This window comes from Coffea arabica, chromosome 1e (assembly GCF_036785885.1).
Source record: "Coffea arabica cultivar ET-39 chromosome 1e, Coffea Arabica ET-39 HiFi, whole genome shotgun sequence".
Classification (NCBI taxonomy): domain Eukaryota; kingdom Viridiplantae; phylum Streptophyta; class Magnoliopsida; order Gentianales; family Rubiaceae; genus Coffea; species Coffea arabica.
This window is the reverse complement of record NC_092311.1, coordinates 33467486-33495423: the sequence shown is the minus strand read 5'-3', so window position 1 is coordinate 33495423 and position 27938 is coordinate 33467486. Positions and strand designations below refer to the sequence as shown.

Genomic DNA, 27938 nt, shown 5'->3' with positions numbered 1-27938 from the left:
TTTATGTGCAAAAAAGTCAAATTCCACTTTTTTAGTGGTAAAAATGAATATGGATTAGATTAGATCTCATTTTCTTGGAAAAAATAAATATAGTTCGAGTTAGATCCTATTTTTTTGTAACAAAGATGAATATGGATTGGGTCATCTTACTGTATAATAAAGTGTGAGTAGGAGTTTAGTGTTAACAAAAAATGTTAATATTTACCCTTCCAAAAATACCTTTCCAAAATTTACTGTCTATCCACATTTTATTTGAAAAACCTCCCACTCCCATGTAACTACCATTACATAACTATCACTACACTCTACGATTAACTGATTAACTAATCCACTAATGAACATTGCATCACCTCCCAAAAATCTCTCTAACCAATTTTTTATTCCATATCTTTTTTATTATTTGCTTTTTTCTAAAATATGCACACATGTAGTGTATGCCCCACACACTAGTTTATTTAACTATAAATGGGATCTAGCCTTTTTGTCTCTTAAAAATGATAATGGGCAAGTTATGTGATGTATTTAAAGTAAAATATGGTAAAAAATTTAGATTGGAACCAAATTTTACTAACTTAATTTTGAAAGAAATATAATGTTACTATTTTAAAAGTGACGGATGAAAAAATTCGTTTGGCGAAATGTGAAAGATGTTTTGAATGATTTCCCCAGTTTGTTGTCAAATGTTAATGATAGGCAATTGAGTTTGCATTTTACCAGTATTTCGATATTGTTGTGAACTTGGAAGCCGTATCGCATTTTATTTATAAAAATCTAATCATAAAGATATAGATGTTCCTTGTTTCTATTTTGTTGGGGACATTTTTTGACATTAAAGTAATAATTTAGCCTAGAAATATTCATTATATTGGTCAAGGATAAGAGAAGTGGAGTGCTTATAGTTTTTAGTGAAATGCCAAAATCATTGTCCTCAGACTAATTAATTGCATTATATGTCAATTTAACAATGATGATTAAAAATACATTCCAACAAGTTGAATGGAAGTCATGGATACAAAATTGTAAGCCATCCACTAATTGTATGCATCTTTTATAGTATATGAATGTAAAGCGCATTACAGGTTTGGCACCATTATTGATCTTTAATACCAGTGACTTCTTAGACTTATCAGCATCAAAACATACACCAAATTTGACACCTTGACTAAAATTATTACCAATAATTTTATTTTATTTTTGTCTGAGAAGATGAGACACACAAGTTATGTCTACTTTTGGTGTCAACATGCAATTAAAGTTACAATTAGAATCCCAGTAATCCTAAATAAAGAACAAGCCTTACCATTAACCTGATTTTCAGAGTTTACAAATGGGATAGAACCACATCAATCACTCATGACTCAACCTTCAAACCTGATTTTCCTTCCAATACTTTCAGCAATTTATGTCATGGCCAATATATATACATGAGTGATATTATCCCAGACTTACTAAATATACATGGATCATAAACCTGACTGCAGAATCTAAAATGATGATTATAAGCAACAATTCCCATCTTTCACCTACAATATATTGCAGATTATTATCCAAGTTTATGAAACAAATACATCCCGCCTCTTCTTTATGTTGGTTGGTGCATCTGGTTGGCCTTTCTTCATCATGGCCACAAATTCATCATAGTTTATTCGGCCATCCTGCAAATGTTACAAGCAGTTGTTTGAGTGGGAAAAAAATTTGGAAGAAGAAAAAAGAGAATGCTAATGAAATTCTTAGCATTAACAAGTTTTCTCCACAAAATGTTATTGATGAAAATGCATTGAAAATTATTATGAAATTATTCAAATTTTTCTTCAGCATAGAACATAATGAGAACCTGCCAAGTGTTAAAATTCTTTTCTTTCTTTTTTCCTAACTTATTATTTCTCTTTCTTTAAGAGCATCACTCTGGATTAAAATCGTACATGATTTTGGCATCAAGATTTTTTCTAGCAACAGAAATTCAACATAAATATTAGAAAAATGATTAAAATGTTTCCTTGTACTTACATTATCAGCATCAACTTCAGAAATGATTTCCTTTATATCCTTCCCATCACTCATTCCAAAATCCCGGAGAGCTTGCTCTAATTCTTCTATTGTAATGTACCTGATTAGATAGACAATATCACATTTCCACTCAAGGTGAAACAAAGCTCCTGAACAATTGTTATATAAAAGAAAGAATTGATAACAATTATCAATTTTTTTTGAAAAAAATAAATATACAACGAGCTATTATTTATACCAAACATAGAAATCTTGAAATAGATTTTTTTTTCTTAAAGATAATTAAATATCATATCATCATCATTACCCGCTATTGTCCTTATCAAAGTATTGGAAGGCAGTGTAAAGGTGCTCTTCTCTGTCCATTCTATTCAGGTGCATTGTCGCGGTAATGAACTCCTCGTAATCTATGGTCCCATTCCCATCTGCATCAGCCTGTATTTTCAAATAAAAAGCGTTGACAAAAGAATAGGGTATAATATGTACCTAAACAGGCAATTCAACGATAAGGTTACCCTATAATTTCAAAAGAACTATGTAAGTATTTATAAAAATAAGGATAGAAGAATCTAAACAGTTAGTTTAATCATATTAAAATATAACATATGATTAAAAGTGTTTGGAACTTCCAAAATGAATCAGAGTCCGTAATTTTTACTTGTTTCTTTACTTCAAAATGTCATGCATGGGAATTGGATACATAGCAACATATGATGCATTGGAACTTACTGCTTCCATCAATTGTTTAACTTCATATTCTGATAGCTTAGTCCCTTGCTCAGCCAATCCTTGCTTCAGTTCCTCGAGTGTAATTGTACCACTATTATCAGTATCCATGCCCTTGAACATTTGCTTTAGTCCCATGATCTCTTCCTCCGATAGGCAACCTGCAATAACCTATTCATTCCAAGAAAGTAAAGGATCAGGTTAGTTGTTACATTACTTGGCATATCCAATTGAAGCAATTATAAGGACTAAGTCAACTGTGCAGTTAAAGAGATTATGCATATGGTTTTAGATTTTTTTTTATTAAATTCTAAACTTTTATTTGTCAACATTTAAATCCTTGAACTTTGCGAGTTGCGTGTGAGATTAGTCCTGATTTGTGTCAAGAAAGTTGTAGATGCATGTGGAGGAAGAAGATGAATGATGGAAGTTCTAATTGACTTGTCTAATATGAAAACATTAGAACAATATGAATTTTTACACCATGACAATAGTATATTTTATGAAAATGCGTTTGGATAACTTCTTATTTGCAAAAAACTATTTGATTGTATAATAAACACATTTTTCAACAATTCTTTTATCTGCCCATCACTTTTTTTATCTCACATATATTATATCATAAAAAGTGCTATAATTTTCTTTTCAAAAAATTATTTCAAATAATCTCCTATCCAAACACACAGATCTTTACCCGAAGAGCAACTTTTTTGAATTTGTTCATGGCTCGGAACTGCTTGAGCCTGGCCAAAACAGCATTATCAAGAGGCGTATCAGGTGCTTCTCCATCTTCCTTGATCCATGGATGATCTGAAACAAATAGCAAAACATTAGTTTAACATAACTCCATAAAAGAAATACTCTTATCTTGTAGGATTTAAAATGGTACAAAATCCAGATACCATGCTACAGAAAAAAGAGCCTTGGTATAGATCAGAAGCTAATGTGATTAAATTTGTGCCAATAATATATTTTTCATACTTACTTAGGACCTGAACTGCTGTAAGTCTCTGCTTGGGATCAGAAGTCAACATTTTCTTTACAAGATCCTTTGCTCCGGATGAAATTGAAGGCCATGGATCACTTGTAAAATCCACGTGGCCACGTAAAATTGCATTGAATATGCCATTCTCAGACTCTGCAACACAATTTATTATGTCGTTTAGCGTTAGTGTGAAATGCATTAACCACTCCTAAAGTTAATTAATCCCTTCATCCGAAAATTCTAGTGGATTTCTGGAATCTAACATTTTAGTAATAGGTAATCAATATGTTCAAAGGAGGCGGCTTTTGGTGAATTTTTAGCATAATCTTCTACTTCAAATTGTTTTGAGTGCATTGGTATATTTAAGAGCAAATCTTATATATACTGATAGTGTATACATTATCACGGTTGAATGCACGACATATATGTAAAATTTGAATTTCAAATTTAAATTTGAATTATGTGTCATGTATTTAATGATAAAAGTATATATACTGTCAGTGTATGAAAGATTAATCCATATTTAAAAGTACTTTTTCAATAAGAAAGGGTGGTTAGTGTAGCAATAGTCTACGCTGACTTTAAAAATATAACTCTTTATCTAATGACATTCAAAAAGTAAATGTTTAAGATTAACAATGGAAATAAAGGAGGAACCGTAACACATTGGGAAGTTTTCTCTAACACATCTCCGGTTAAACCAAGTGGATGTTTTAAAACTTCGATTATTATCCATTGTTTCATGAAACATGTGTCAATTTCATAAGCAATGTAACAAGAGTTTAATAGGAAAAATCATAACAGAAGATCCTTTATCGGAAAGGAAAAAAAACAAATGAAAAGCCTTATTTTGCTTTTGTTATTAACAAAAGAATGACCATGAAGAGGACTTAAGCGTTCAAGAAATAAGAATTTATAAAGATAATACCAGCCCAGAAAGGAGGGACTCCACAAAGAAGAATGTATAACATAACCCCAACACTCCAGATATCCACTTCAGGTCCATATCTTCTCTTCAAGACTTCCGGTGCAATGTAGTAGGCACTTCCCACGATGTCTTTGAACATATCTCCTGCCGTGGATAATGCAAAAGGATTGATTATAGAATCCAAGAAAAAAAAGGAAACTAACCAAAACAAATATGCAAGAAAGGACCGTATTAGATTAATTAGCTAATGGCCCTATTGATTTCTAAGATTTGGGACTGCAATCGTAGCATCTTATGATTGAGATATGATACTTAATTTTATAGTCTAATAATTCCCTATTTCACAAGTCTAATTAACAAATTTGAAGATTAACTCTGTTTGACAATTTTGAAGAAATTACTTGATATTCTGAGTCTAAACTTCAAGAAATTTATCGTACTCTTAAGCTTATAACTATCTTGAGGTAAAAATGTTTCTCATGTAAGTGATACTTTGTATCTCTGCAACCTTCGTTGTCAGATTTATGATCTCTTGGTTTATTAACATTTTCGAGTCTGTAGACCTAATTCTTTAGGGGCACAAGTGTCTTGGTATAACATCCACTTGTTCTATCTTGCAAATGCACATTGATAAGTTGTTTATACTCAATTAAAACTACATGTATCAAGTCAAAGAATCATATAGAGACTCAATTAAAACTACATGTATCAAGTCAAAGAATCATATAGAGATATCAAATTTGGGGTTCAATTAAATAGTTTTCATCTAATCATCCGTATAATATAATATAGAAGTCCTTTGGATCAACAAGAATTATCACTTGAAAACAAACACAACAAAGAAAAATAGAACTCCACATTTATTCAACTAGGCAAGACACTAGTCCATAGTGTGAATTCTATTGATTTTCTTTTAGTTTGATGTTTTCTCTTATTTTCTGTACGAGACTAGAAAAAAAAAAGGTAACTTGAATCATCAAGATAAGCTGACTAAAAAAAATTAATAAATAAGCTGACTAATTGCCATTAGCAAGGTTGGAGTATGCCTATAACTCGTTACTTAGGTAGAACAAATTTTCTTATTTTCTCAACTATTTTGAATTAATTCCTTTACCCATGATCTTCTTAATGAGGTACAAATATTTGATTACTTAAACATTATTCATAGGCCTCATACATATCCATTTAATTAAACAAAATCTTAGATGATTTAGATTTCTTTCTGCATGGCTCAAGGACTTCTCTTCATCATGAAACAAAGAATTGAAAAAGTCTATCTTGAGCCTCCATCATTCTATACATACCCTATTCACAGTACACCTTTTCTCTTTTCTACATCATTGGAGGGAATTACTAGGGGCTGATTAAAAAAATTTTACATGATAAAAAAAAGTTTTCAACAAAATTCAGCAATTAAAAAAATAAATAAGATAAAAAAACACAATGACCTTCTAACCTTGCTTGTAAAAAACAGAGAGACCAAAATCTGTGGCCTTGAGAGGAGCATTCTCATCCTTGTTCAAGAGAAGGAAGTTCTCAGGCTTGAGATCCCTATGAATGACACCCATAGAATGGCATGTATGCACAATCTGAACAATAGTTCTGAGCAAAGATGCAGCAGCTCGCTCGGTATAATGTCCCTTGGCAATAATCCGATCAAACAGCTCTCCTCCAGCACACAACTCCATCACCAGATGAACTGAATGTTTATCCTCGTATGCTCCCTTAAGTTCCACAATATTAGGCTGGCCTGTCAAGTGATGCATGATCTGGACTTCCCTTCTAACATCCTCGATATCCTCCTTGTTTACAAGCTTCCTCTTGGCAATGGTTTTGCATGCAAATTGCTCACCTGTTTGTTTGTTGGTGCACAAATGTGTAACGCCAAATTGCCCTCTTCCAAGTTCTTTTCCAATGGTATACAATGACCTAACATCCTCCATTGGACGGCCTAAAACCGGCCCTACTGGAGCCTGCTTTGAGGGCTTGGTGGAATGATTAGGAGAGGCTGAAGGAGGGGTAGTCCTAGGGGGTGTGGTAGCACTCTCTCCAGTTTTAGGCTCAGATTCTCCATTTTCGGCATTATTTTCAGGAGCAGCAGCATCGTCTGTGCTGCTCTGGGAGCAACAGTTCCCCATTCAATGATCAGGGGAGCTGTAGATCACCAAATGAGGACGAGGACGAGAAGAAGGGGTAAGAGATAAAAATATCAGATCACGATTAAGTGGGAGGGAGAGTGGGGTGGCGGACACCAAGGCCCGGAGAGAGAGCAAAGGAAAAAAATGGGGTTTTGAGGAACCTTGAAAAGAAAAAAGAAATTAAAAATTTTGATCAAAGAGAGGGATCCATGCACAGCACGTACAAAAATGAAGTTAGAGGTGCATGAAGGAATATGGGAAACACTGCAATGAGCTGGTCATTGCAGATGGAATTGATGGTGAGGAATTGTAGGACAAATTAGAGAACTTTTGTTAATAATGTTTGCCTACATCCTTTGAATGAGTCTCTGGGGTGTAAAGACAGATCGTTGAGGAAAAATTACATTTCATACAAGAATGGTAGAGAGAATTTTAAGCCTAAAAAAGTGGTAGTGATTTTTGGTCCAGATTTAACGACCAGTTGTAGGCATATTGTACGGATGACAGAACTGCTGGTAGTTTCAATTTCAAGTCAAGCTTATTTTGACATGTCAATAGTTGTGAAAGTCGTATCAGTTTACAATAGTGCTACATCAGCTTATCTGAATGAGCCTTTGGGGTTGTAAAGACAGTTTGCTTTGCTACCTTGGATGTAGTGTTGTAGCATCTTTTGTTAGTTTGAAAATCTAAGCATCATTATTTCCCTTTTTTTTTTAACTTTGTTTGTGTTGAAGGTGGCAAATTTCCGTCATTTTCAATTTTCTGATTAAGTAATTTTTTTTTATTGGAGTTAACTGTAATAAAATGGACAAAAATTGTGGTTTTTACGGTTAATTATATTCCAAGAAGATTCTATCTGGGATTATTCAAAAAAAAAAAACCTAAACAATACGAGTTCTTTAAATAAGGGTAAAAACAAAAACAAATCCCTGTTCTAAACATAATATACAAAAAAACCCCTATGGTTTCAAAACATACAATACGACACTTTATACTTTGAATTAAATTGTAAAGGTGACGAAATTTATTAAAATTAACGGAGACAGACGAAATGACAAAAATGCCCGGATATAACTAAACTAAAGGCAACTCAACAAAATCATTTATTTCATTCTCTAGAGAGAGAGAGAGAGAGAGGAATTGGGAACTAAGGCGTAGAATAGGTATATTTGTTAAAAATTAGGTATAAAAAATTTGTTTTTAATTCCAGTAAGTCATTTCTGTTAATTTTAACGGATTTCGTCACCTTTACAATTTAGTTCAAAACATAAAGTGTCGTTTTGTATGTTTTGAAATCACATGGAGCTTTTCTGTATATTAGATTTATCACAAAAGAGTTTTTTTTTTTTTTTTACCTTTTAAATAATTTCTCCATTTAAAAGACAATAAGTGTGTTACTTAGGCCAGCCCAAAATTCTACTGATGAGAAAGAAGTAATAAAGAATATTCAGGGTTTCAGATTGGATAACTAATGCTATGGAGCACCTGAGCTGTCTGTCAAAGGCTTTTCATCCTCTTCTCACCCTTTCAAATTGAAGTGTTCATTTCTTGTTTTTCGATTCAATAAATTGCTTTGGTTTAGTGATTGGGTTTCACTTACGCCTTAGGACACTAATTGAAGAAGTGAACATGTTTCTGTCCTTTAAACTACCATTTTCTTTTTGGTGTCAAAGTCCATCAAACTTTCAATGCGCAAAAATGCCATAACGTTATGATGAAGATTCTAATAATTGTTTCCCATCCTCTCATTTTTATCTACTTTTACCAAACAATATTTTCCAATATCTCCCTTGTTTATATCTCCTCATTAACTCGAACAAGCTGCTCTTTAACAAGATACCATTTTGCTTCAGTCCCCTTGTATCCCTTTCCACAGGAAGGTTTCCTTTCCCTTCCTGTCCTTTCTTTGATCCCAAACAGTTTCTGTAAATAAAATAAAATAAAAGTGCACAACAAGAAACTCTCTCTCTTCTCCTTTGGTCCTAAGTGAGTGCAATGCAATTACTCCACACAACCAAATCCCACAAAAACCTGGCTAATAAGAGCATAGAAATCATCAAGGGAACACCATTTTAACCATTCAGTATCGAACTCATACAACATTAAACCTTGAACAACAGATGTAGGTGCTTGCAAAAATATGCTAAAAATTCAGCCAAAAGTTTGATTCAGAGCAAAAAGTTCAACAGGTTGTTCACTTTTGTTTCCCTATGAACCATTGAAGCCAATAACAAATGTGAAACTAACAAAAAAAAAATAAAAGCAAAATTTCATTCAAGAAAATAAAGAATTCTATTCAATAGGTAGGGACTGACTGATCAGCCTTCAGTGCATATTGATGAATTCCTCCAGACACGTTGAAAACTCTCCTAAACCCCTGAGCATTAAACGTAAAGCAAGTTAAAGCTTCAGGTGGTATGAAACAACAGTTCCTAAAATTGAGACATTGTAGGGAGAAAGGTAGTAAATTACACTTATTTAAGTCCTATAACATTCTTTCATCAAAAACCAAGTAATAATGCATGCCATTCCAAGTATATAGGACAGTGAAGCACACATTAGGATGGACAAGAAATCCCAACTAGGTTCTATTTCTCATGCAAAATGCAAAAGAGCCATCATGAATTAGTAACACAAGAAAATGGTGACCAGGCCAAATATCAACAATCAGTATAATGGAGTCAAATGGCTATTACCACTAATGCTCTTCTGTTGGAAGTATCGGAAATCAAACAAAAACCAACATAACTACCAACAATGAGAAACATTAGAGGATACATGGTAGCATTGTCTCCCTGTACTGCTCAGCCTGCTTAAACAGACATAATGCAGGGTAACATTTGATTGTTTGAACACTTAAATGATGTGACCACTTAGAGATGAAGTTTTCAACATTCCATTCATGAAGTCGAAAGAGCAGCAAAATTGCCAGGCTCTGTTTTGATAGACTTTTCTCAAAAGTTTTCTGAACCAGCCACCTTGTTCAACCATATACCCCCTTAATCTACAATATGCTAGAGTAGTACTTTTCTTAAAAAACTTCTGAGAAAACCATCCACATGGAGCCTTACAAGAAATCTAATGAATCAATTTGTGCATGGAGATGACCTTCAGCGATTTCAATCGCAATGAATGACATGCTATAAATGATCTTGGGAACAAACACAAGAATGCCTTAATTGGTATGATGATAGTATTATAAGGTTGAACGGCCATCTCTCAGGCTATTCAAAAAATTACAGACGAAACTAACGAATTCTTAGAACCATAAGATTTTTAGCAGGTACATAATTCACATCTGACATGCAGTTGAAGAAAATAGACACTCACAGTATCAGAAAGGAGAACAATTTGAAAGATCTTAAGATCCTCAGTAATTATTCAAGAAAAAGAAGCATTAAATTGATTGAGCTACCTTGCTTTTGAATTGACTTTAATATTTCTTTATGCGCATATATATTGCATCACTATATCTCATAATCTGAACATAGAGACATATACTAAAGAGAAGACACATAACAGATTCAGTTGCAGCCTATCAGTTCCTCGTTGAAACAACAGGAAAGAAATATTCCTCAAGTATGCTGACTTTATCACAGCAGAAGATACTCAAGATAAAGTGAAGTATAGATGAAGATGATCACCCCTTGGTGATGGAAATGTTGCTGAGTTTTTTTGAGGCAATTCAAGCCTCACCACTTCAGGACTCAAATTTACACAGTTCCAGTGCAGATCAGTACAGCAGAATTATGATTAGATGAAGGATATCCGCTGAACCTTCATGCAGACCTGTTTTAAGTGAATCAAGCACATCATAATGATAACGAGCTGAATTCAAGGTCTCTGTAACTAGTGACCAGACTAAACAGTTAATAGGGCATTGATGATCGGGAGATTAAAGAAGCCATCATTCCAGTCATTAGTGTCAAAGGTTCTAAGACCAGGTGAATACACAGTGGAATACAAGTTACTGACATTGGCGCATGTTGAAGATATGTGATCTGATATTATGGAAAGATTTGATAATATAAATATTAGGAAAGATTTGATTATAATATCATATATTAATTAGGTATCATATGATTATAGTATCATATATTAATTAGGTAATAGTATGATTATAGTATCATATGATTATAGTATCCACTTGTGTATATATATATTTGTATATTGTGTAGTCCAAAGAAAAATAGAAGAAAAGTATTTTTTCTCTCCATTTTTCTTAGTTTACATGGTATCAGAGCCCGTCTAGGGTTCTGGGAAAAATACCACCTTTGCTTCTTGTCAATTCCAGCCTTAATTGCTGGTTCCTTTCTTATTCTCTCCAGCCTTCATTGCTGTTCCTGTTACTATACATTTTTTTTTCCCCCCCTCCTATTCAATCATGGCGGATGCTACATCCTCAACGCGGCAATTGTCTTCAACTATGGAAGAAGAACAAAGTACACGGAACACAACAGAGCTTCAAAACATCCAGGCAGCATATAGACTAAATGGAAAAAATTATTTGAAGTGGTCTCAATTGGTTCGAACATTCCTGAAAGGAAAAGGAAAGTTGAGTCATCTATTGGAAATAGCACCGGATAGTGAAACGGCGGGGTTTGAAGCATGGGAACAAGAGGATTCAATGATCATGTCTTGGTTATGGAATTCCATGATTCCTGAAATCAGCGATACATGTATGTTTCTTCCTACAGCAAAGGCAATTTGGGATGCCCTTCATCAGACATATTCCAAGGTTAATGATGCAGCTCTTATCTATGACATCAAGACAAAGACAACTGGAGCAAAACAAGGGACAAAAACAGTGACGGAGTATGCCAATTTTCTGCAAAACCAGTGGCAGGAACTGGATTATTACAGGGCACTTGATTTGAACTGTAGCAAATGTGCAGTGTTTATCAAGAAGTTCATAGAAAGGGATCGAGTTTATGATTTTTTGGCTGGCCTAAACTCTGAATTCGATCTTGTACGAATTCAAATTCTGGGCAGGCCAGAGTTTCCTTCTTTAACAGAAGCAATATCCCAAGTACGTGGAGAAGAAAGTCGCAGGGGTATTATGTTAGAGCTACCTTCAATAGAAAATTCAGCCCTTTTAAGTTCCAAATCTCAGCGGTTGGTACTGAACAAGGTTGCTGCGGACAAGACCAATCAAACAAGTGGGCAAAAGAATCGCGAGGAGTTGTGGTGCACATACTGCAAGAAACCACGACACACCATAGATCAATGCTGGAAACTACATGGGAAACCACCCACTCGTGAATGGGGACAAAAAGGTGGCCAGCAAAGGCAGGCTCATATGTCGGTTCAAGATCCAACTCAAGTGATTGGAGGGTTTAGTATGGAGGAAATTGAGAAGCTTAAAAGTATGTTAGAGACAGTTGACAAACCAGCAACTAACAATTCTCAATCAAGGAATCCGGGTATGTGTTCATTGACACTTTCAGGTAAGGCTCTAGTCTCTTTTGCATTTAGTGTTTTAGGCAATGAGCTTAGGAATGTCTGGATTCTTGACTCTGGTGCTACGGACCATATGACTCATATTTCAAATAAATTCAAAACCTATAATCCCTGTCCTAGCAATAGAAAGATTGTTGTTGCAGATGGTACTACAACCACTGTGGCAGGTATCGGAGATGTCCAAGTTACTCCAAATTTGATTCTTAAAAATGTTCTTCATGTTCCTCGATTATCTACAAATTTGGTTTCTGTAAAAAAACTTGCCAAGGATCTAGCTGGCTCTGTTATATTTGATGAATCCTATTGTGACTTTCAGGACCGGGGCTCGGGGAAGAGGATTGGACTAGCTAAGGAGCATGATGGACTCTATTACTTGGATACATCAAGTCAACCAGAATTTAGTAAATCTGCCCTGTCCACATTGTCTTCACCCTCCAATAAAGATGTCATCTGGTTACATCATAGACGTCTAGGTCATGTGTCTTTTTCTGCATTAAAAATAATGTTTCCTTCCTTGTTCAAGGGATTTGATGTTCAGTCTTTTCATTGTGATATTTGCGAGTATGCTAAACACACTCTTGTCCCATTTCCTATCAGTAATAAACGATCGTCTTCTCCTTTCTTTTTAATCCATAGTGATATTTGGGGACCATCAACTATTCCAAACATCTCAGGGTCTAAGTGGTTTGTCACATTTATCGATGACTGCACAAGAGTCTCTTGGATCTATTTACTCAAAAATAAGTCTGATTTGAGTTATATTTTCCCTGTTTTTCATGCAATGATTCAAAATCAATTTGGCACCAAGATAAAACACTTTCGTTCAGATAATGCTCGTGATTATTTCAATCAAACCTTGAGTCAGTTTTTCCAAAAAGAAGGAATCATACATGAATCATCCTGTATTGCCACTCCACAACAAAATGGAGTGGCAGAACGGAAAAACCGACATCTTCTTGAGTGCACTAGAGCCTTACTGTTTGAACAAAGTGTGCCAAAAGCATATTGGGGAGAAGCTGTACTCACATCAGCTTATGTCATAAATAGAATTCCTTCCAAGGTCTTGGGGTTTCAAAGTCCACTAGAGAACCTATCCAAATTTTACCCCGATATTCGATCTTCCTTTAATCTCACTCCTCGAGTTTTTGGATGTACTTCCTTTGTTCATGTCCATAGTCATAACCGTGGGAAGTTAGATCCTCGTGCTCTTAAGTGTGTCTTCGTGGGGTACTCATCTACTCAAAAGGGTTACAAATGTTATCATCCACCTACTAGAAAACTCTATGTCTCGGCAGATGTTACATTTGTTGAAAATAAGCCCTATTTCATCACTCCTTATCTTCAGGGGGAGTTAGATACACTTGAAGATAAGGAGTTAAAATTTCCCTCCTTAGAGTTGACCACATCTGAGTCATCCAAATCTGAATTCCAAAAGTCAATTCTTCAATCTGATGTGGTAGAAGAAAAAAAGGAAGACCGTAAAATCTATGACTGGTTCCGGTTTGACCAAGTGTATACAAGGAAAGGAGATCCCATCGTGGTTACAAGGCAAGAACAATCCTCTAAACCAAGCTCCGGGAATGAGGTAACAATGAGTGAATCAAATCTGAATTCTACACCACCGACCGACCATTCTTCCAGCTCTAAATCACCTTGTCCTGAGCCTCTTAGCCCTGACCAGGACCTACATCTACCTATTGCTGTAAGGAAAAAACCCCGAGAATGCACCAAAAGACCCCTATATCCATTGTCTCACTTTGTGTCTTTTGAGAAGTTTTCCCCGAGCCATCAAAGCTTCCTTTCCACCTTAAATACAGTCTCTATTCCTAGCTCATTGTCTGAAGCATTATCAAAGAAAGAATGGAGACTTGCTATGGAAGTAGAAATGGATGCATTAGAGAAGAATGGGACCTGGGAATTAGTTGATTTACCAAAGAACAAGAAAGTAGTGGGCTGTAAATGGGTGTATGCAGTAAAGTTTAAAGCAGATGGGTCCCTAGAACGCTACAAGGCAAGGTTAGTCGCGAAAGGATACACACAGACATATGGAGTAGATTATCGGGAAACATTTGCTCCAGTAGCAAAGATGAATACAGTGAGAATTCTGCTATCCTTGGCTGTTAATTTTGATTGGGAATTACAGCAATACGATGTGAAGAATGCTTTTCTTCATGGAGAGTTGGAAGAGGAGATTTATATGAGCATTCCACCGGGATTCAGTGGGGTTGACAAGAACAAGGTTTGTCGGTTAAAAAAGGCATTATATGGGCTGAAACAATCCCCACGTGCTTGGTTTGGACGATTTGCCAAGGTAATGATAGCTAATGGTTACAAGCAAAGTCAAGGAGATCATACCCTGTTCATCAAGCATTCAGCCTTGGGGGGAGTTACTGTTTTGATTGTATACGTAGATGACATCATAGTGACAGGAAACGATGAAGTAGAGAAGAAAACTTTGAAGTGGAGCCTAGCCAAGGAATTTGAAATAAAGGATTTAGGAAAATTGAAGTATTTTCTGGGAATTGAAGTGGCTCGATCAAGGCAGGGAATTTTTATTTCTCAACAGAAGTATGTTATGGACCTGCTCAAGGAAACAGGCATGACAGCAAGCAAACCAGTTGGAACTCCCATTGAGCAGAATCACAAATTAAGTGAGGCTCATGGAGATACAGCTGTGGACAGAGAGATGTACCAAAGACTTGTTGGGAAACTCATTTATCTCGCACATACTAGGCCAGATATAGCTTACTCAGTCAGTGTTATTAGTCAGTTTATGCATGATCCTAGAGCAGTTCATCTACAAGCAGTTTATCGAGTGCTTCATTACTTAAAGGCACATCCAGGGAAGGGAATTTTATTCAAAAAGGGTCCTGAAATTGATCTGGCAGTTTACACAGATGCAGACTTTGCAGGGTCTCCAGTTGACAGGCGATCAACTTCAGGATATTGTACATTTCTTGGAGGAAACTTAATATCCTGGAGAAGCAAGAAACAAAGTGTGGTAGCAAGGTCAAGTGCTGAAGCAGAGTTCAGGGCTATGGCAGCAGGGGTATGTGAATTATTGTGGGTTAAAATTATCCTAGAAGACTTGAGGATTCAATGGAGCAAACCGATGAAGCTATATTGTGATAACAAATCTGCTATAAGTATAGCTCACAACCCAGTGCAACATGATCGGACGAAGCACATAGAGATAGACAGGCACTTTATTAAAGAGAAGCTAGAAAGTGGACTGATTTGTACTCCATATGTTCTGACAGGACTTCAACTTGCAGATGTGATGACAAAGGGACTGTGTAGCAACATGTTTCATGAAAGTGTTGCCAAGCTGGGAATGGAAGATCTATATTCACCAGCTTGAGGGGGAGTGTTGAAGATATGTGATCTGATATTATGGAAAGATTTGATAATATAAATATTAGGAAAGATTTGATTATAGTATCATATATTAATTAGGTATCATATGATTATAGTATCATATATTAATTAGGTAATAGTATGATTATAGTATCATATGATTATAGTATCCACTTGTGTATATATATATTTGTATATTGTGTAGTCCAAAGAAAAATAGAAGAAAAGTATTTTTTCTCTCCATTTTTCTTAGTTTACAGCGCAAGATGTCATACCAGCTACCTAGTTTTTTAACTCAAGTTAGGAAGACATCTCCAAACCAACCAATTTCTTTAGTTCCTCAAATTCTTCATCCTGGTTTTATGAAATATTTAAGACCAATAGCTTGTTGCAAACTGTGTGAGTAGACTTCTTTTGTTCAGATCAATCTACTAAATAGTGAATTTGACCCCGTGTCCCCTTAAGAATATGTTTTGTAAAAGGCAGATCCATCATCTGATAGCACAATCCCTTTGTCAGAGCTCAATCGGAGACATAGCTAAATAAGGAAAATCACAAAGTATTAATGTGCTTTGCACGAAGATATTAGGGAAGCTTCTAATGAAGCCTGTTGAACTTTTCCTTATATATGTCTAAACTTGCATTACCTCAAGAGAAATCCAGAGTTTTGTTATATGTGCTACTGCAGCTTTTATTTAATTTATAATGATAGTGTTTCAGAGGGTTTTACTGCTACGAAGCACATGGAGCATGCAAGCAATAATTTATGGAGGTTTAACTGCACCTTTAGGTACAGAAACAAACAAGTATACTACTTTAAAGTCTCTCCCATCAAAAGCTGAATGCTATTCACGTGTGTTTTGTTGATGACTTTGCCACTAACTACAGGGGCTACTACAGTGTATATCAGAAAGCTCTTTTGTGGATCAGACACACACGCTTTCAGGACGCAAAGTAAACTCTGGAATAGGCCTCATTAAAAATTAGTGATACGTTCCAAACACTTTATTGTAACTTTGCTGACAAGTTTTATAGCTTCAAATTCATTGCAAGCAGGAATCTATGAAGTCTTTCCCTACTTGATCAAATTCTGACAGAGAGCATGCAAAAAAATAAAAAAAAAATTCAATGTGCACAAGTATTCGCCCTTTCAGCACTGCAATGCCAAGAAAATAAGTTGCGCTGGAATCTTCTTCCTTTAAGATATGCTTGTCTAGCCTTCCTAGACCAACACAGATCATTTTTGTTACATTCTCTAGTGAGTGTTTGCTTTAAATCTTTTGTCAGTCTCTGGCAAAACAACTACACTTCAGCATACTCATCTCCCCTATAATCTATACAGTTTCTTCTACAGAGTGAGTCAAATTCTTTCGATTCCACTGCAATATAGCCAAGCGGCATTTCTTGATTGCCTTGAAATCTTGGAAGCCATGTCTTAAAAAATAACTATAAAATACACTCCCTCTGTTCCCTCAATTATATCCTGCACACCTTTTAGTCATCCCCAAATATTTGTCAAAATAGCTAAGGAAGTTTATTTAGTTTTTAAATCTACCGACTTGTCCAGCGAAGAGACAGCTGATTTGCTTATAGTGGCCCACTATGTACTATGGAAGATCAGATTAGCTTCACTTTGCTGAGTGTCTAAGATGCAGCCCAAACTTGAAGGTGCAAGGGGCATACCAAAATTAATTGGGTTACAGGTGAAATTTGCGCATTTAAGTCTACAGATCTACGCTGCTGATAAAATAAACTCTCCCAAACGTGACTATCTTAACAGGACAAAGGGAGTATCAGGTTCTTTTCTACACTGCACTTCTGTCTAGCATCAAGACATACTGATCCGAAGCCTGATTTTATTGACCATAGAACAATTTATCTTAACAGTCTCCTTCTGGATCCAAAAGTTTTATCAAGCTCTTTCTAAGAATAGATTTATTTAAAGACTTGAAAGGAGTCTTAGTCTTGTAGCAAGAGTTGGTGGTAACTCATGGGAGGACCAAGGCAACAAAATGAAGAAAAGTTCCAAAACACAAATAAGAAGTTATTGCAACCAAGAACTTTATTCTATCTCCCACCATTTTGCCTTGAAGGAACTCTTACACACAATTTTGTAGGGATTCTTGCCTTTCAAAACTATGGTTTTGAAAATAAGAAAAACAAGAAAGATAAAATGTTATATACTCAAAAAAGAAAAGTAAAAGTTTTCAAAATTCCACACACATGATCATTACCCAAGCAGTGCCTTCTAAGATTGAGAAGAGATGCCATACTGAAGTGACACTCATCGAGGAACTTATTCAGACTGCAAGCTTCTTATGTTTCTCTTTTTTAAATTTAATAGTCTATCAAAGAAAGCTGGGCAGGACTATTAACTGAAGAAAAATGAGGTTGAAGCCAATTCCAAGGAAAAACAAGAATTGGTCCAAACAAATGAACATTAAGCACTAAGATAATAAAAACTCAATCATTATGGGCCAAAATATGGAGATTGAAAGCCTTCTACTTCGCAAGACAAATCAATTCGATGATACATTGATAACACAGGAATATCACAAAGGATAATCCAACCAAAAATCTACACTGTAAGATTCAGAAAAACAGGCCATTTCAACATTTTCAAATTTCAATTATCAAGAAATGGGGTTTGTAACAAAAGGGAAAGCCTAAATATTTTGGAATCACATACAATAATACGATTCTAAAACTTCGAAAGAATTTTTGAAGAACCTAAACTGTCAAATAGGCCTTAGATTAATCCAAAAAATAAAATTTGCTAATCACATTGTCTCCAATATCTTCACATTCCCATTCCCAATTATCGATCTCTTGGAGTTGTTCGCTAATGATCCAAATTTGCTATCATATCTAATTCATCCAAAATGCAAAGTTTACATTACTTTGAATATGGGGGAAAACATATTATCATTTCAAACTCACGATTTCACCTCGAAATATTAGATTCACTAGGTTTAGGAGACCCCAGTTGTGAATATGTCCCTAAATGCTTCAAGCTAATTGACTTTTTTCTGATATCTGCCACACACTATGCAGGTTTAACAAGATGTCCATATAGACAGACTTGATCATAATATAAATCTGAAACATATAACTTAACTGGAAACTAGGAAATCACTTGAGTCAAGCACACGTTAGTTTTAGATGACATTAAAAACTCACTCCACTCATAAATTCACGCGAGTAATGGGAAGACTTTACCTGTGTTTGCAACCACTTGGCAACTTGTAAAGACCTCACGCCATGGTGACACTGCATCATGGACCAAAAGCAACCGTCAGAGCAGATATCACTAAGTGGAGAATCCAAGATGGTAAAAGTTAAAGGTAGAAAACATGAAAAAGAAGTCAAGCTCATTAAACATAATGCAGATAACACTAAGTATATATCAGCATATATGAGTACTGGCTTAAGATAAAGGTAAATCCCTTAAAAAAGAAAAAGAATAGAAATCAATGATTACATTTGACATCATAAAATAAATTCCTGCCAAATATGGTTCAACAAATAAGGTATGTATTAACATAACATATTCTAACCATGGTAGAACAGCAAACAGGCAATGAGAGGATGACAAATAATACCCAAACTGCTGAGAGGTTCTAACAATAAATATTGCACACTAGCAAGCCTTTGGCACCTGCGCAAGAAAATCTTATAATCTGACAAAATGCCCATCCAAGAACAGACTTTTTTATCAATCCGTTGCATGAAAAAGCATAAAAGTCATATGGCTAGACATGCACATGCAAGAAAAATTATGATTAACTGAAGTTGATTACATAAAAACATTTTGGCAGGCAAATGAATGGAACATCGTCAGAGTAGAATAGACTTGCAAAGTAAACACAAGAAGCAGCTTAAATAGGTAACCATTTAAGGATTTAAAAACTTAAATAAAATAGCAACAACTAACAAAGTTTAGGCTATAGCACCTTGCATGTGAAGACCAAAAGTAACAAGACATGGCTTGCTAGTTTCTGCATATCAGAATATACTACTTAAAGTAAAGAGGAGAAAATATGTACACACCATGACATATGTGTCTTTTTGAGGATCAAATCTCGTTGCAATTTCAGGACCCCAGTTTCCAAACTGGCGAAGTGGAAGAACCTGAAAACTGGGTAAAGAAGCTTTGGCCCTGTTTCAGAGAATAAACAGTATGAGGAATGTGTTCGATTCCAAATCCTAAAAAAGAAAGTTCTCTCTATTGGTGTTTTGCTTTGTCATTGTTATGAGTATGTAGGGGCCGGGTTGGTGGGTATTACTGCAGCTGCAGCTGCCACGGGTAACTTCAATCATTCCTCTTATTTATCATTAGTCTTCCAAAAAAAAATTATGATTACCTGCAACTTATTCATGAAAAGCTGGACATATTTGTCAGGAAATCAAGTTCTTATAAATTACTAGAACTTTCTTGCCAAAGTTCCATCAACAATTGAGACATTAGCAATAAGATGTATGAATAAAATGAAAAGGTTCCCCCAACTTCCTGATGCCATAAGTCCTCAAGTTGTCATTGAATATGACTATGTTTTAAACACATAGCATTAGCAATATGAAGCCCATAATGAAAAGCATCATATATAGAATGCATCCTATCTGACATGTGACAAACATTTTCTGTTTGCAAGAATTTACAGGGTTGGTTCTTCAGTTCCCGTAACAATCTTGAATACTCAACATTCTTGTTCAGAAAGCAATATACACAGACGAAAAACAAATATGGCACTCAACAACATATCAACAGTGTATGCCATCCTTTTATTCCACCTTAAGACTACAATACCTTTTAGGTAGAATACTTTGAAATATTCAAGAAGAACAAGATGGATAAAATGTTTCAAGTGCAAGTTAAAACATGCAGTCACATGGGATAAGATCATACACTTCTTCTGGTTCTCGAACATCAATCAGTTGAGCCTCTTCTAAGAAAGAGGGATCTTGCATCTTTTCATGAAGCTCTGTAGGTGCAATTTCTTCAAGTATTGATTCTTCCCTTCAAATGAAAGCATGGACACGGTAAAAGACCAGCATTGTTTGCATCATAATACCAAATTTTGTGAGCTTACCTTTCAGAAAGAACTTGCAATAGATGCCAACCGAATTTAGTTTTACACTTTACAACGTTGTTCAATGGAGCAGAAAATGCAGCCTCCTCAAATTCTGGCACCTAATAAGTTCCAAGATGCAGAAAAATAACTCAAATGGCAGAGATGATAACTGCATTATGAGGACGTGGACATAGGTCTTCAATTGAGTTAAATTTACTATCTTGATTCTGTTAGGAAAAAACTGAGCATAATAAACTGCAGCCACTCCCATTGATGTGTAACATGTACCACTGGCAATCAAAATTCTAATACCACCATATGCCCCTTAACAGGTAACTGTTCCTCAGTAGACATTCTAACACGGGGAACTACTGCATTAGTGAAACAGCCATTAGTACTGAAATAAATTATTAGCTTTATCCAGATAATATCAGATAAGATTCTACCCAGTTGATTCAACTAATTTGTTTATCTGGCAGCCAAAACACAGAAATAAGTACAGATATTCAATACTTCGGATTGTTTTTTCTTTCCTTGTGGAAAAGGAAATAATGCACCAGAATGTGAAATACCTGATAAAGCATTGACATGAGATTCAGATACTACATTCAAGAAGTGAAAGCAAAACAACCAACGGAAGCCAAGGAGCTTTATTTGATGCTAAATAGAAAACCAAATCATGTGCACAAAATCTGCTGTCTTTGCAGCTTGTTGCTGAATGAAAAATGTCTTATCATTACCACCACCACTGTGTACTTCAATGCACTCAAATAATTGTAAAATTTCTAGAAGATTGAAAAGGGAAAAAAAGGATGTAACCGAGTTTAAGTTATTAAAAAAAAATCGAACTAAGGTCCCGAAATTCTCTTTAACAGGCACAGAACAGCATTTTACCAATCCCACCTGAAATGAAAAGGATAGTTGACCAAAGAAAATTGAGCTTCCAGACTGAAAAGCGTACATGATATGTAATTGTTGGTTAATTGCTTCGAGTAACAATTATGCTTAGCAAATCTTTTCTTACACTCAAATTCTTTTTGTTGCTAACTGATGAACTTGAGAGAAATCTTTCAAACTCTAGTACCAGGATCCGCATTGAAACAAGTCAACAAATTAACAGGTCATCAAGAATTTTTTCAGCATCTAGAATTGTTTATCGATCTAGCAATATGAGCTATTGTTAGCATTCTGAACAGATGTCTATTTTGCTTTTTCTATTCTCTTTTCGTCCCCAGTCCATATCTGTAGGACATTTGAAACACTTAAAAAGCTCCTAAAAATTCTTTGCTTCATGGTAACCAGTCAAAACTCAAATCAAAAGTCTAAATCTAGGGACGGACAAGATCATCTTGCTATATTGACCAAAAGGCTGAACAAACAGCCATGTATTCACAACAAAATGCAAGAGCTTCAATGTAACTGTTCAATTTGTCTCTGGAGTAAAAGCATGCCTTATTAATAACCATGAAAATTAAGATCTTCAATGTCAGATTCTAATTTTGAAATCATAGGGCAAGTGTGCACGTGGGGCAGCAAATCTGTTCCTATTCTTCTTTTCTATACTAGTTTTCATTGCATCACAATGCCAAGTGAAATCGTTTGATGAATCTATTGCCCCCAGAAGAGCTTGTAACTAATACCAAATTGTAGTATATGTGCTTGGTCTATGATTAAGTACTAAGGTCCAATAGACAATATAATGTTGCCCGGCCATTCTGCATGATCACTCTAGCATGATATGCCGTGTTCTTTGAACAAACATTTCGAATTTCTGAAGTCTTCATATTGCTTTTCCTTGAAGTTTGACTAGTTATTTCACAGATTGTGAAGCACAAAGAAACTGCATGAGCACTAATTACTAACCAAAATAGCCATTCGATGTATATCTGTCCATTGTAATATGAACAAGTTTTCCATATTCAAAAGAGTTTTGAGTTCTGTTTAGAGTTCCTAAAACAATCCCTGGACAGAACTCATTCATGTAGCACATTGGTAACAAAATGTCACTGCAGGAAACACCTAAACCATAAACGTAGAATAAAGATAGGTATTCCAAGAACCTTTACATTAACTGCTCCAGCACGTGCAAATAAATGTTTATGAGCTGTTTACTATTAACTCTACACTTGGTACAAAAGCTTAAGCTTCCAAATGAAGCCCCCTGTGTATGTCTTTAATCATCACTTTAGCATACACACGGAGCCTCATAGGTTTATTATCTTGACCGCCTTGAGTTAGATCCTGACATTATTGCCTCCCCAAGCTCATGATATCTTATAAGTTATGCTCATTGAGCAAGTAATGCATTTATATCATTCACTGGAAGCAAAATAATGAAGCAAATGAAAATAATATAGACTAATATGGGCATTATATAGCACATATCTGTCTGGAACAGAAATAAGCACAAAGGAATACCATTTGTCCCTTCCTCACCCAACCAAGCATTCCCCCTTCCTCTTTTGATGGACAAATTGAATATTCGACAGCCAAGTCGCTTATATCCTCTCCTGAATACAACGTAGATTTCATTATCGGAACAACTTAATCAGACAAACATAAAAATCTTGCTTTTAGAAATAACTGATATTCAATGGAAGATATTGAATACAAAAGCCAAGATCAAAAGCAACTTGCTGTTGCTTTTCTTGAAAATGCCAGATAAAAGGGCTAATAGATGATGATCGTCAAACAAAAAGTACACAAGAACTAAAAAAAGACCTTGCGTGATTCTTTTCTGTAGCTCCAGCAGAAGCTTAAGATCATCTTCTCTCACAAGCAGATGCTGAACTAATATTTCCCTGCCAGCAGTGGAACCACTCGAGCTCTCAGAGCCACCACTCCCAGCACTAAACGAGGCTGAACACTCCAATTATTAAAATAATAACAACAAGAAGTAATCATGAAGCTGAATGAGAAAAGAAATATGTAATATTAGGGATGTAAAAATCATTGATGTCATGGGTGTCTGTATGAGAAAAAAATAATTAAAATAATGGATTACTATTTAGTTCTTTTCAATTTTAAACCACTAATAGTACATCAAGCATGTGCTTCAAGTGTCCAACATATACTGGTTAGTTCCTTTGTGCTTTCCAGCTAAAATTTGGGCTCAGCCTTCTATTCAGTAACTGAAGCTAAACAACAAACGTAAAGTCAAAATTGAACAGTAAAGTTTTCACTTGGCAGTTGGTTCTTAAGTTCCAATTGTTCAATTCATTATATTTCATGATCTAGTTGGCAGTACTGCATCTAGTTGCACCTGATTTTAGCTGAAAATGCCTCGATGCTTGATTTGTTTTCTTTCAAGGTAATTACAGTTTTAAGTAGAAAATGAAAATAAAAAGGGAAAAAAAAGAACGAACACAGTGATAAGTTGCAAGCTAAGTTTATGGAAGAAGCTACTTATAGTTGCTTTCTGCTGCAAATGAAGCAGTAAAACTTAAAAAGAATGTTATACTATGATCAACTCTAAGAACAAAGGATTCAGAGCTGCAATAATTGCCAGTGCCATTAGTCTTAGTCTGGTGAAATGTACGCAACAACACAAAACATGAGCACACAAATATGACAATGAACGAGTACATTGTAAATATACGACCAACCAACGTCTCTAACCATTGAACCGATTTTAATTTTTTTTCCCAATTTTGTCACATCTAGACGAGGGGTGTACTCAAACTGCTATATTCCAGTTCCAACTCCAGAAAAATGTAAAAAGCTCGAACTTGATTTCAAGCTAATCCCTCGAGACAAGCTCAAACTCAGCTCACATGGTATGATAAGATCAAGTTCAACTCATCTGAGTTGAGCTCAATTCTGTGAGCTTGAGGTCAAGCTCAATCAAGCTTCAGTGATATAAATTAATATCTTACATTCCCCAAATAAGGTACACAACAGACATTTCACATTAACAGACAAAAGAACATTTACCAATCAATTAAGCTCTCACAAGTAGCTTAAACTGTATATTGGACCCATTCACCTTATGGTAAACCACATTCACAAATATCAAGAAAATAACTAATTTATGAACTACTCCAAAAAAAAAATTGCCACTTTCCCCTAAAAAATTTGGAAAAAAGGGGAAACACAAAATAGTAGAGGGAAGATGGAGTTTGATAGAATGACAAACCTGTGAGGCCTCTAGGACAAAACTGATGAATGCCCGCCATAGGAGGTATCCCTTTGAAACTGGAAGAGTAAAAACGACGAGGCAAATCGGGTGTACCTAAAAGGGCTTTCTTGGAGAGCATTGTCTGATGATGCAGCAGAGAAAATTTAACAGGGGAAGAAGTAAAAAATGGTTCCGATAATGGTGATGATGAGAAATTGAGAGAAGGGATGAGAGTTAAGAGAGATGGAGCAGAGGAAACTGGTGGTAGTAGCGAAGAAGATGCTCTTAACATTTCTTGATCCTTGGCAAATTTCTTGCAGAGAATATGGCTTTGATGGTTCTGTTACTAAAATAAAATAAGGTTTTTGCTTTGATTTAGGTTTTATTTGGAGACAACTCAGGAGGTTCTCTGCTATGGGAATTCTTTGATTCTTTCCACTAGTTATGAAGGCACAAATGTGTAGGGATTTTAATTAGAATTTGTAGATGGATAATTATTACTTTTGTTTTAAGTATAAGTGGGATTGCTCAAATTTACAATCCCTTCGTCAAATCATCTGATCCATCCTCTTCCAAAGATGGATAATTATCTGGTAGTTACTAATGTAAAGTTATGTGATAGTTATTAATGCATGATTGGTCCAACACAGTTTGTTAAAATGTATTCAAGTGTTTGAGTTTTACAAAGGTAAATTAATTAAGAAAAGTGTATAAATGTAACGGTTGGTCTAATGGATTGTGCTTATTGGGGACTTTGTTAAGATGTATTCAAGTGTTAGAGTTTTACAAAGCTAAATTAATTAGAAAAAGTGTATAAATATAAGAGGGGGATAATAATTGTTAATGAATGTATACATATTAAGTTAGGTGGAATTTAAATGTATTAGTACACTTGTTAAGAAAATCCATTAACGTGAATCAAGAATTCTTTTAGATAAATAAATTAAAAAAAAGAAGATGGGAGGTACTATATCTTGTGTGATACATTTACAATGGTAGGGTGGCTGTATACATTCTTTTATTTATTTATTTTTATGGAGTGGGTAATTTAAGTATTATTGATTTAATGGGTAACCAATTAGTTTGTTAGTTGTAGTGGGTGACTAATTTAGTGGGCGTTTAACTTTTAATGGGTGGGTTACTAAATAACTAAATAAGATACATTCTAATGGGTATTTTGGAGTCAGTCATTAAGATATTTAAAATTTACCTAATTTAGCATGTGAATGCAGATACTGCCCTGCATTCGGATATCTTCACAAATGAGTTCCATTCTTGCCAAAAAAAATTGGGGAAAATTGTAGAAACCTCCCTTGAGGTTTCTGACACTTACACTCACCTCCCCTGCAGTTTGAGAAAGGGTTAATCACACTTTATCCCCTTTAAGTATTGGTCATTTCTCAAATTACCCCCCAATATTTGTTTTTCCACAGTTTACCCCTTCTGTCAATCCAGCTAAGCAATTGCATCGTTAAAAACTTCAAGATGCTGAAATTGCCATTGGAAGAGCGCCGTTTGTTTTGGCTGACTAAAATGTCCCTCAATGAGTTATAAAAAGGGGTGTCTGATACTTTTTAACCTATTTTTTCTCTTTCATGCTTTCATCCAGTTATAACCTATTTTTTCTCTTTCATTTCAACAGATCTAACAGTTCCTAAAATTTTTTTTGTCAACCAAAAGTATTATAAAAATGTCACAAAGTGCTTCAAATAACGTTGAAAGATCGCCCCAAAAAATGTGTGAATGTGGTAAAGAGGTACCATTGTGCACCTCTTGGACACTTGAAAATCCGGGAAGAAAATTTTACTGTTACTCAAATTACAATGTGAATTTGTCATTAATAATCTGTTATTACTGTCTTTAATTTTGCTCTATACATGAATAAGTTAAAAAGAGTTTTAGACAACTATATTTTCTTTTTATTCAGAAACAGCATGCATGTGGGCACTTTTCATGGGTAGATAGAGGAGAGAGAAAATGATACGTTCCTCGATCAACACGTTTCGAGACACGTAGCACGTTTGCCCAAGGATCTAGCGAGGATGTCCAACGCTTGGAATTGCGGGATCTAGAACCAAACGGACGACACGATTTGATTCAAGATGGTAGACGACACTCCGATGAAGGTGAATACTCCAGGGGAATAGGTCGGTAGAACAATCTAGGACAGGACGCAAGACTGCTCAAAACCCTTGCCAAAGCAAGTAAAGGGGTCGAATCTCTCTCTCAAGAAGAATCGAAAATATGCAAAACTTTATTGATAAAACGTCTACCTAAAACCTTACAAAGCAAGCCTATTTATAGGCTAAAGTGACTGAAACCCTAAAGGGACTAGGAAAGGGAAAAGTCGGCCCATGGTCTTGGGACAAGATGGGCCGGCCCATGCTCTTACTTAAACACTAATCAATTGCTAAATAACTACTAAGGCCTAAGGCCCTATTCGGCCAACTCATTTGGAGGCCCACTTGACTCTTCATGGGCTTGGGTCATGGTGTAGATAACCCGATTAAAATCCTTCAAGCCTTCGAGGTCTCTATGAGAGTCTTGAGTTAAAGCCGCTATCCATCTCGCCATCCGTGCACACATCAGTCCCCTCCTCTTAAGAAGGATTTGTCCTCAAATCTGGATGGAGATGAATGATACTAACAAGAGTTGCCAGTATGACGCCTCAAATCTCCACATATTGGCCCTCTTGGATTGAATAACACTTGTACATGTTATGATTAATATAATTCGGTGCACATGTCTCTTAGTCAGCATCAAGGGCCTCTCGAACAAGGACATTCGCCAAGGTAAGAAGGAACGTGTGTAAGGCTTGTGAACGTTCCAGGTTGCAACACAAAGCTCTCCAATTTGTCTTCGAGTATGGGCATTCATGTGCACTTGATAACGATGTTCGTTGGGACTAAAAAAGCCCTGAATCTGGTTGTGCAAGATGGTACAGTTCGACCCTAGGCATTGCTGAATCGACTCAACTTTCCAAGCTGGAGGTAGGACACTGAACCACCCGTGCTGTACACCCATATAAACATGACCCAGGGAGGTAGGGGTAGCATTCGGATGGTGATTGACACACTTGTGTGCATCACCCAACATAAGCGGTAGTAATGAAGTGACACGCACTCCATACGAATCACATGCGTTCGCG

General features: G+C 35.5%; 3 protein-coding genes across 4 annotated transcripts; 1 reads left to right on the top strand and 2 right to left on the bottom strand.

The window, feature by feature from the left end:
* Positions 1-1383: 1383 nt before the first annotated feature.
* LOC113689084 (calcium-dependent protein kinase 17) lies at positions 1384-7207 on the bottom strand. Its single transcript, XM_027206918.2, has 8 exons — positions 6103-7207; positions 4647-4790; positions 3719-3871; positions 3428-3543; positions 2737-2904; positions 2315-2442; positions 2008-2107; positions 1384-1655 (listed from the first exon to the last, which is right to left on the bottom strand). The coding sequence occupies exons 1-8, from the start codon at positions 6782-6784 to the stop codon at positions 1554-1556; spliced, it is 1593 nt and encodes a 530-aa protein (XP_027062719.1). The 5' UTR covers positions 6785-7207; the 3' UTR covers positions 1384-1553.
* Positions 7208-8837: 1630 nt separating this feature from the next.
* On the bottom strand, positions 8838-25303 carry LOC113702092 (rhodanese-like/PpiC domain-containing protein 12, chloroplastic). Its single transcript, XM_027223081.2, has 8 exons — positions 24809-25303; positions 23395-23532; positions 23092-23183; positions 20692-20792; positions 20508-20618; positions 19652-19760; positions 18821-18871; positions 8838-9161 (listed from the first exon to the last, which is right to left on the bottom strand). Exons 1-8 carry the CDS (start codon positions 25080-25082, stop codon positions 9081-9083), a joined length of 957 nt encoding a protein of 318 aa, XP_027078882.1. The 5' UTR covers positions 25083-25303; the 3' UTR covers positions 8838-9080.
* On the top strand, positions 10879-12873 carry LOC140009291 (uncharacterized). 2 transcript variants are annotated; one of them, XM_072054417.1, is made up of 2 exons: positions 10879-12231; positions 12561-12873. In XM_072054417.1, the coding sequence occupies exons 1-2, from the start codon at positions 11169-11171 to the stop codon at positions 12593-12595; spliced, it is 1098 nt and encodes a 365-aa protein (XP_071910518.1). In that variant the 5' UTR covers positions 10879-11168; the 3' UTR covers positions 12596-12873. The 2 variants fall into 2 exon arrangements, with proteins under 2 accessions (XP_071910518.1, XP_071910525.1); XM_072054424.1 differs by having other exon boundaries at positions 10880-12207.
* Positions 25304-27938: the final 2635 nt, after the last annotated feature.

Excerpts from the sequence above, each read along its gene's own strand:
- LOC140009291 (XM_072054417.1), top strand. The coding sequence starts at position 11,169 with ATGGCGGATGCTACATCCTCAACGCGGCAATTGTCTTCAACTATGGAA. Across the intron at positions 12,232-12,560 it reads GTGTTCATTGACACTTTCAG|GACCGGGGCTCGGGGAAGAG; the intron begins GTAAGGCTCTAG and ends TGTGACTTTCAG.
- LOC113702092 (XM_027223081.2), bottom strand. The coding sequence starts at position 25,082 with ATGTTAAGAGCATCTTCTTCGCTACTACCACCAGTTTCCTCTGCTCCA. Across the intron at positions 23,533-24,808 it reads TTGTCCTAGAGGCCTCACAG|CCTCGTTTAGTGCTGGGAGT; the intron begins GTTTGTCATTCT and ends TGGAGTGTTCAG. Across the intron at positions 19,761-20,507 it reads GTTCGAGAACCAGAAGAAGT|GGCCAAAGCTTCTTTACCCA; the intron begins GTATGATCTTAT and ends TCTCTGAAACAG.
- LOC113689084 (XM_027206918.2), bottom strand. The coding sequence starts at position 6,784 with ATGGGGAACTGTTGCTCCCAGAGCAGCACAGACGATGCTGCTGCTCCT. Across the intron at positions 4,791-6,102 it reads CTCTGTTTTTTACAAGCAAG|GAGATATGTTCAAAGACATC; the intron begins GTTAGAAGGTCA and ends TATCCACGGCAG. Across the intron at positions 1,656-2,007 it reads CTGAAGTTGATGCTGATAAT|GATGGCCGAATAAACTATGA; the intron begins GTAAGTACAAGG and ends TAACATTTGCAG.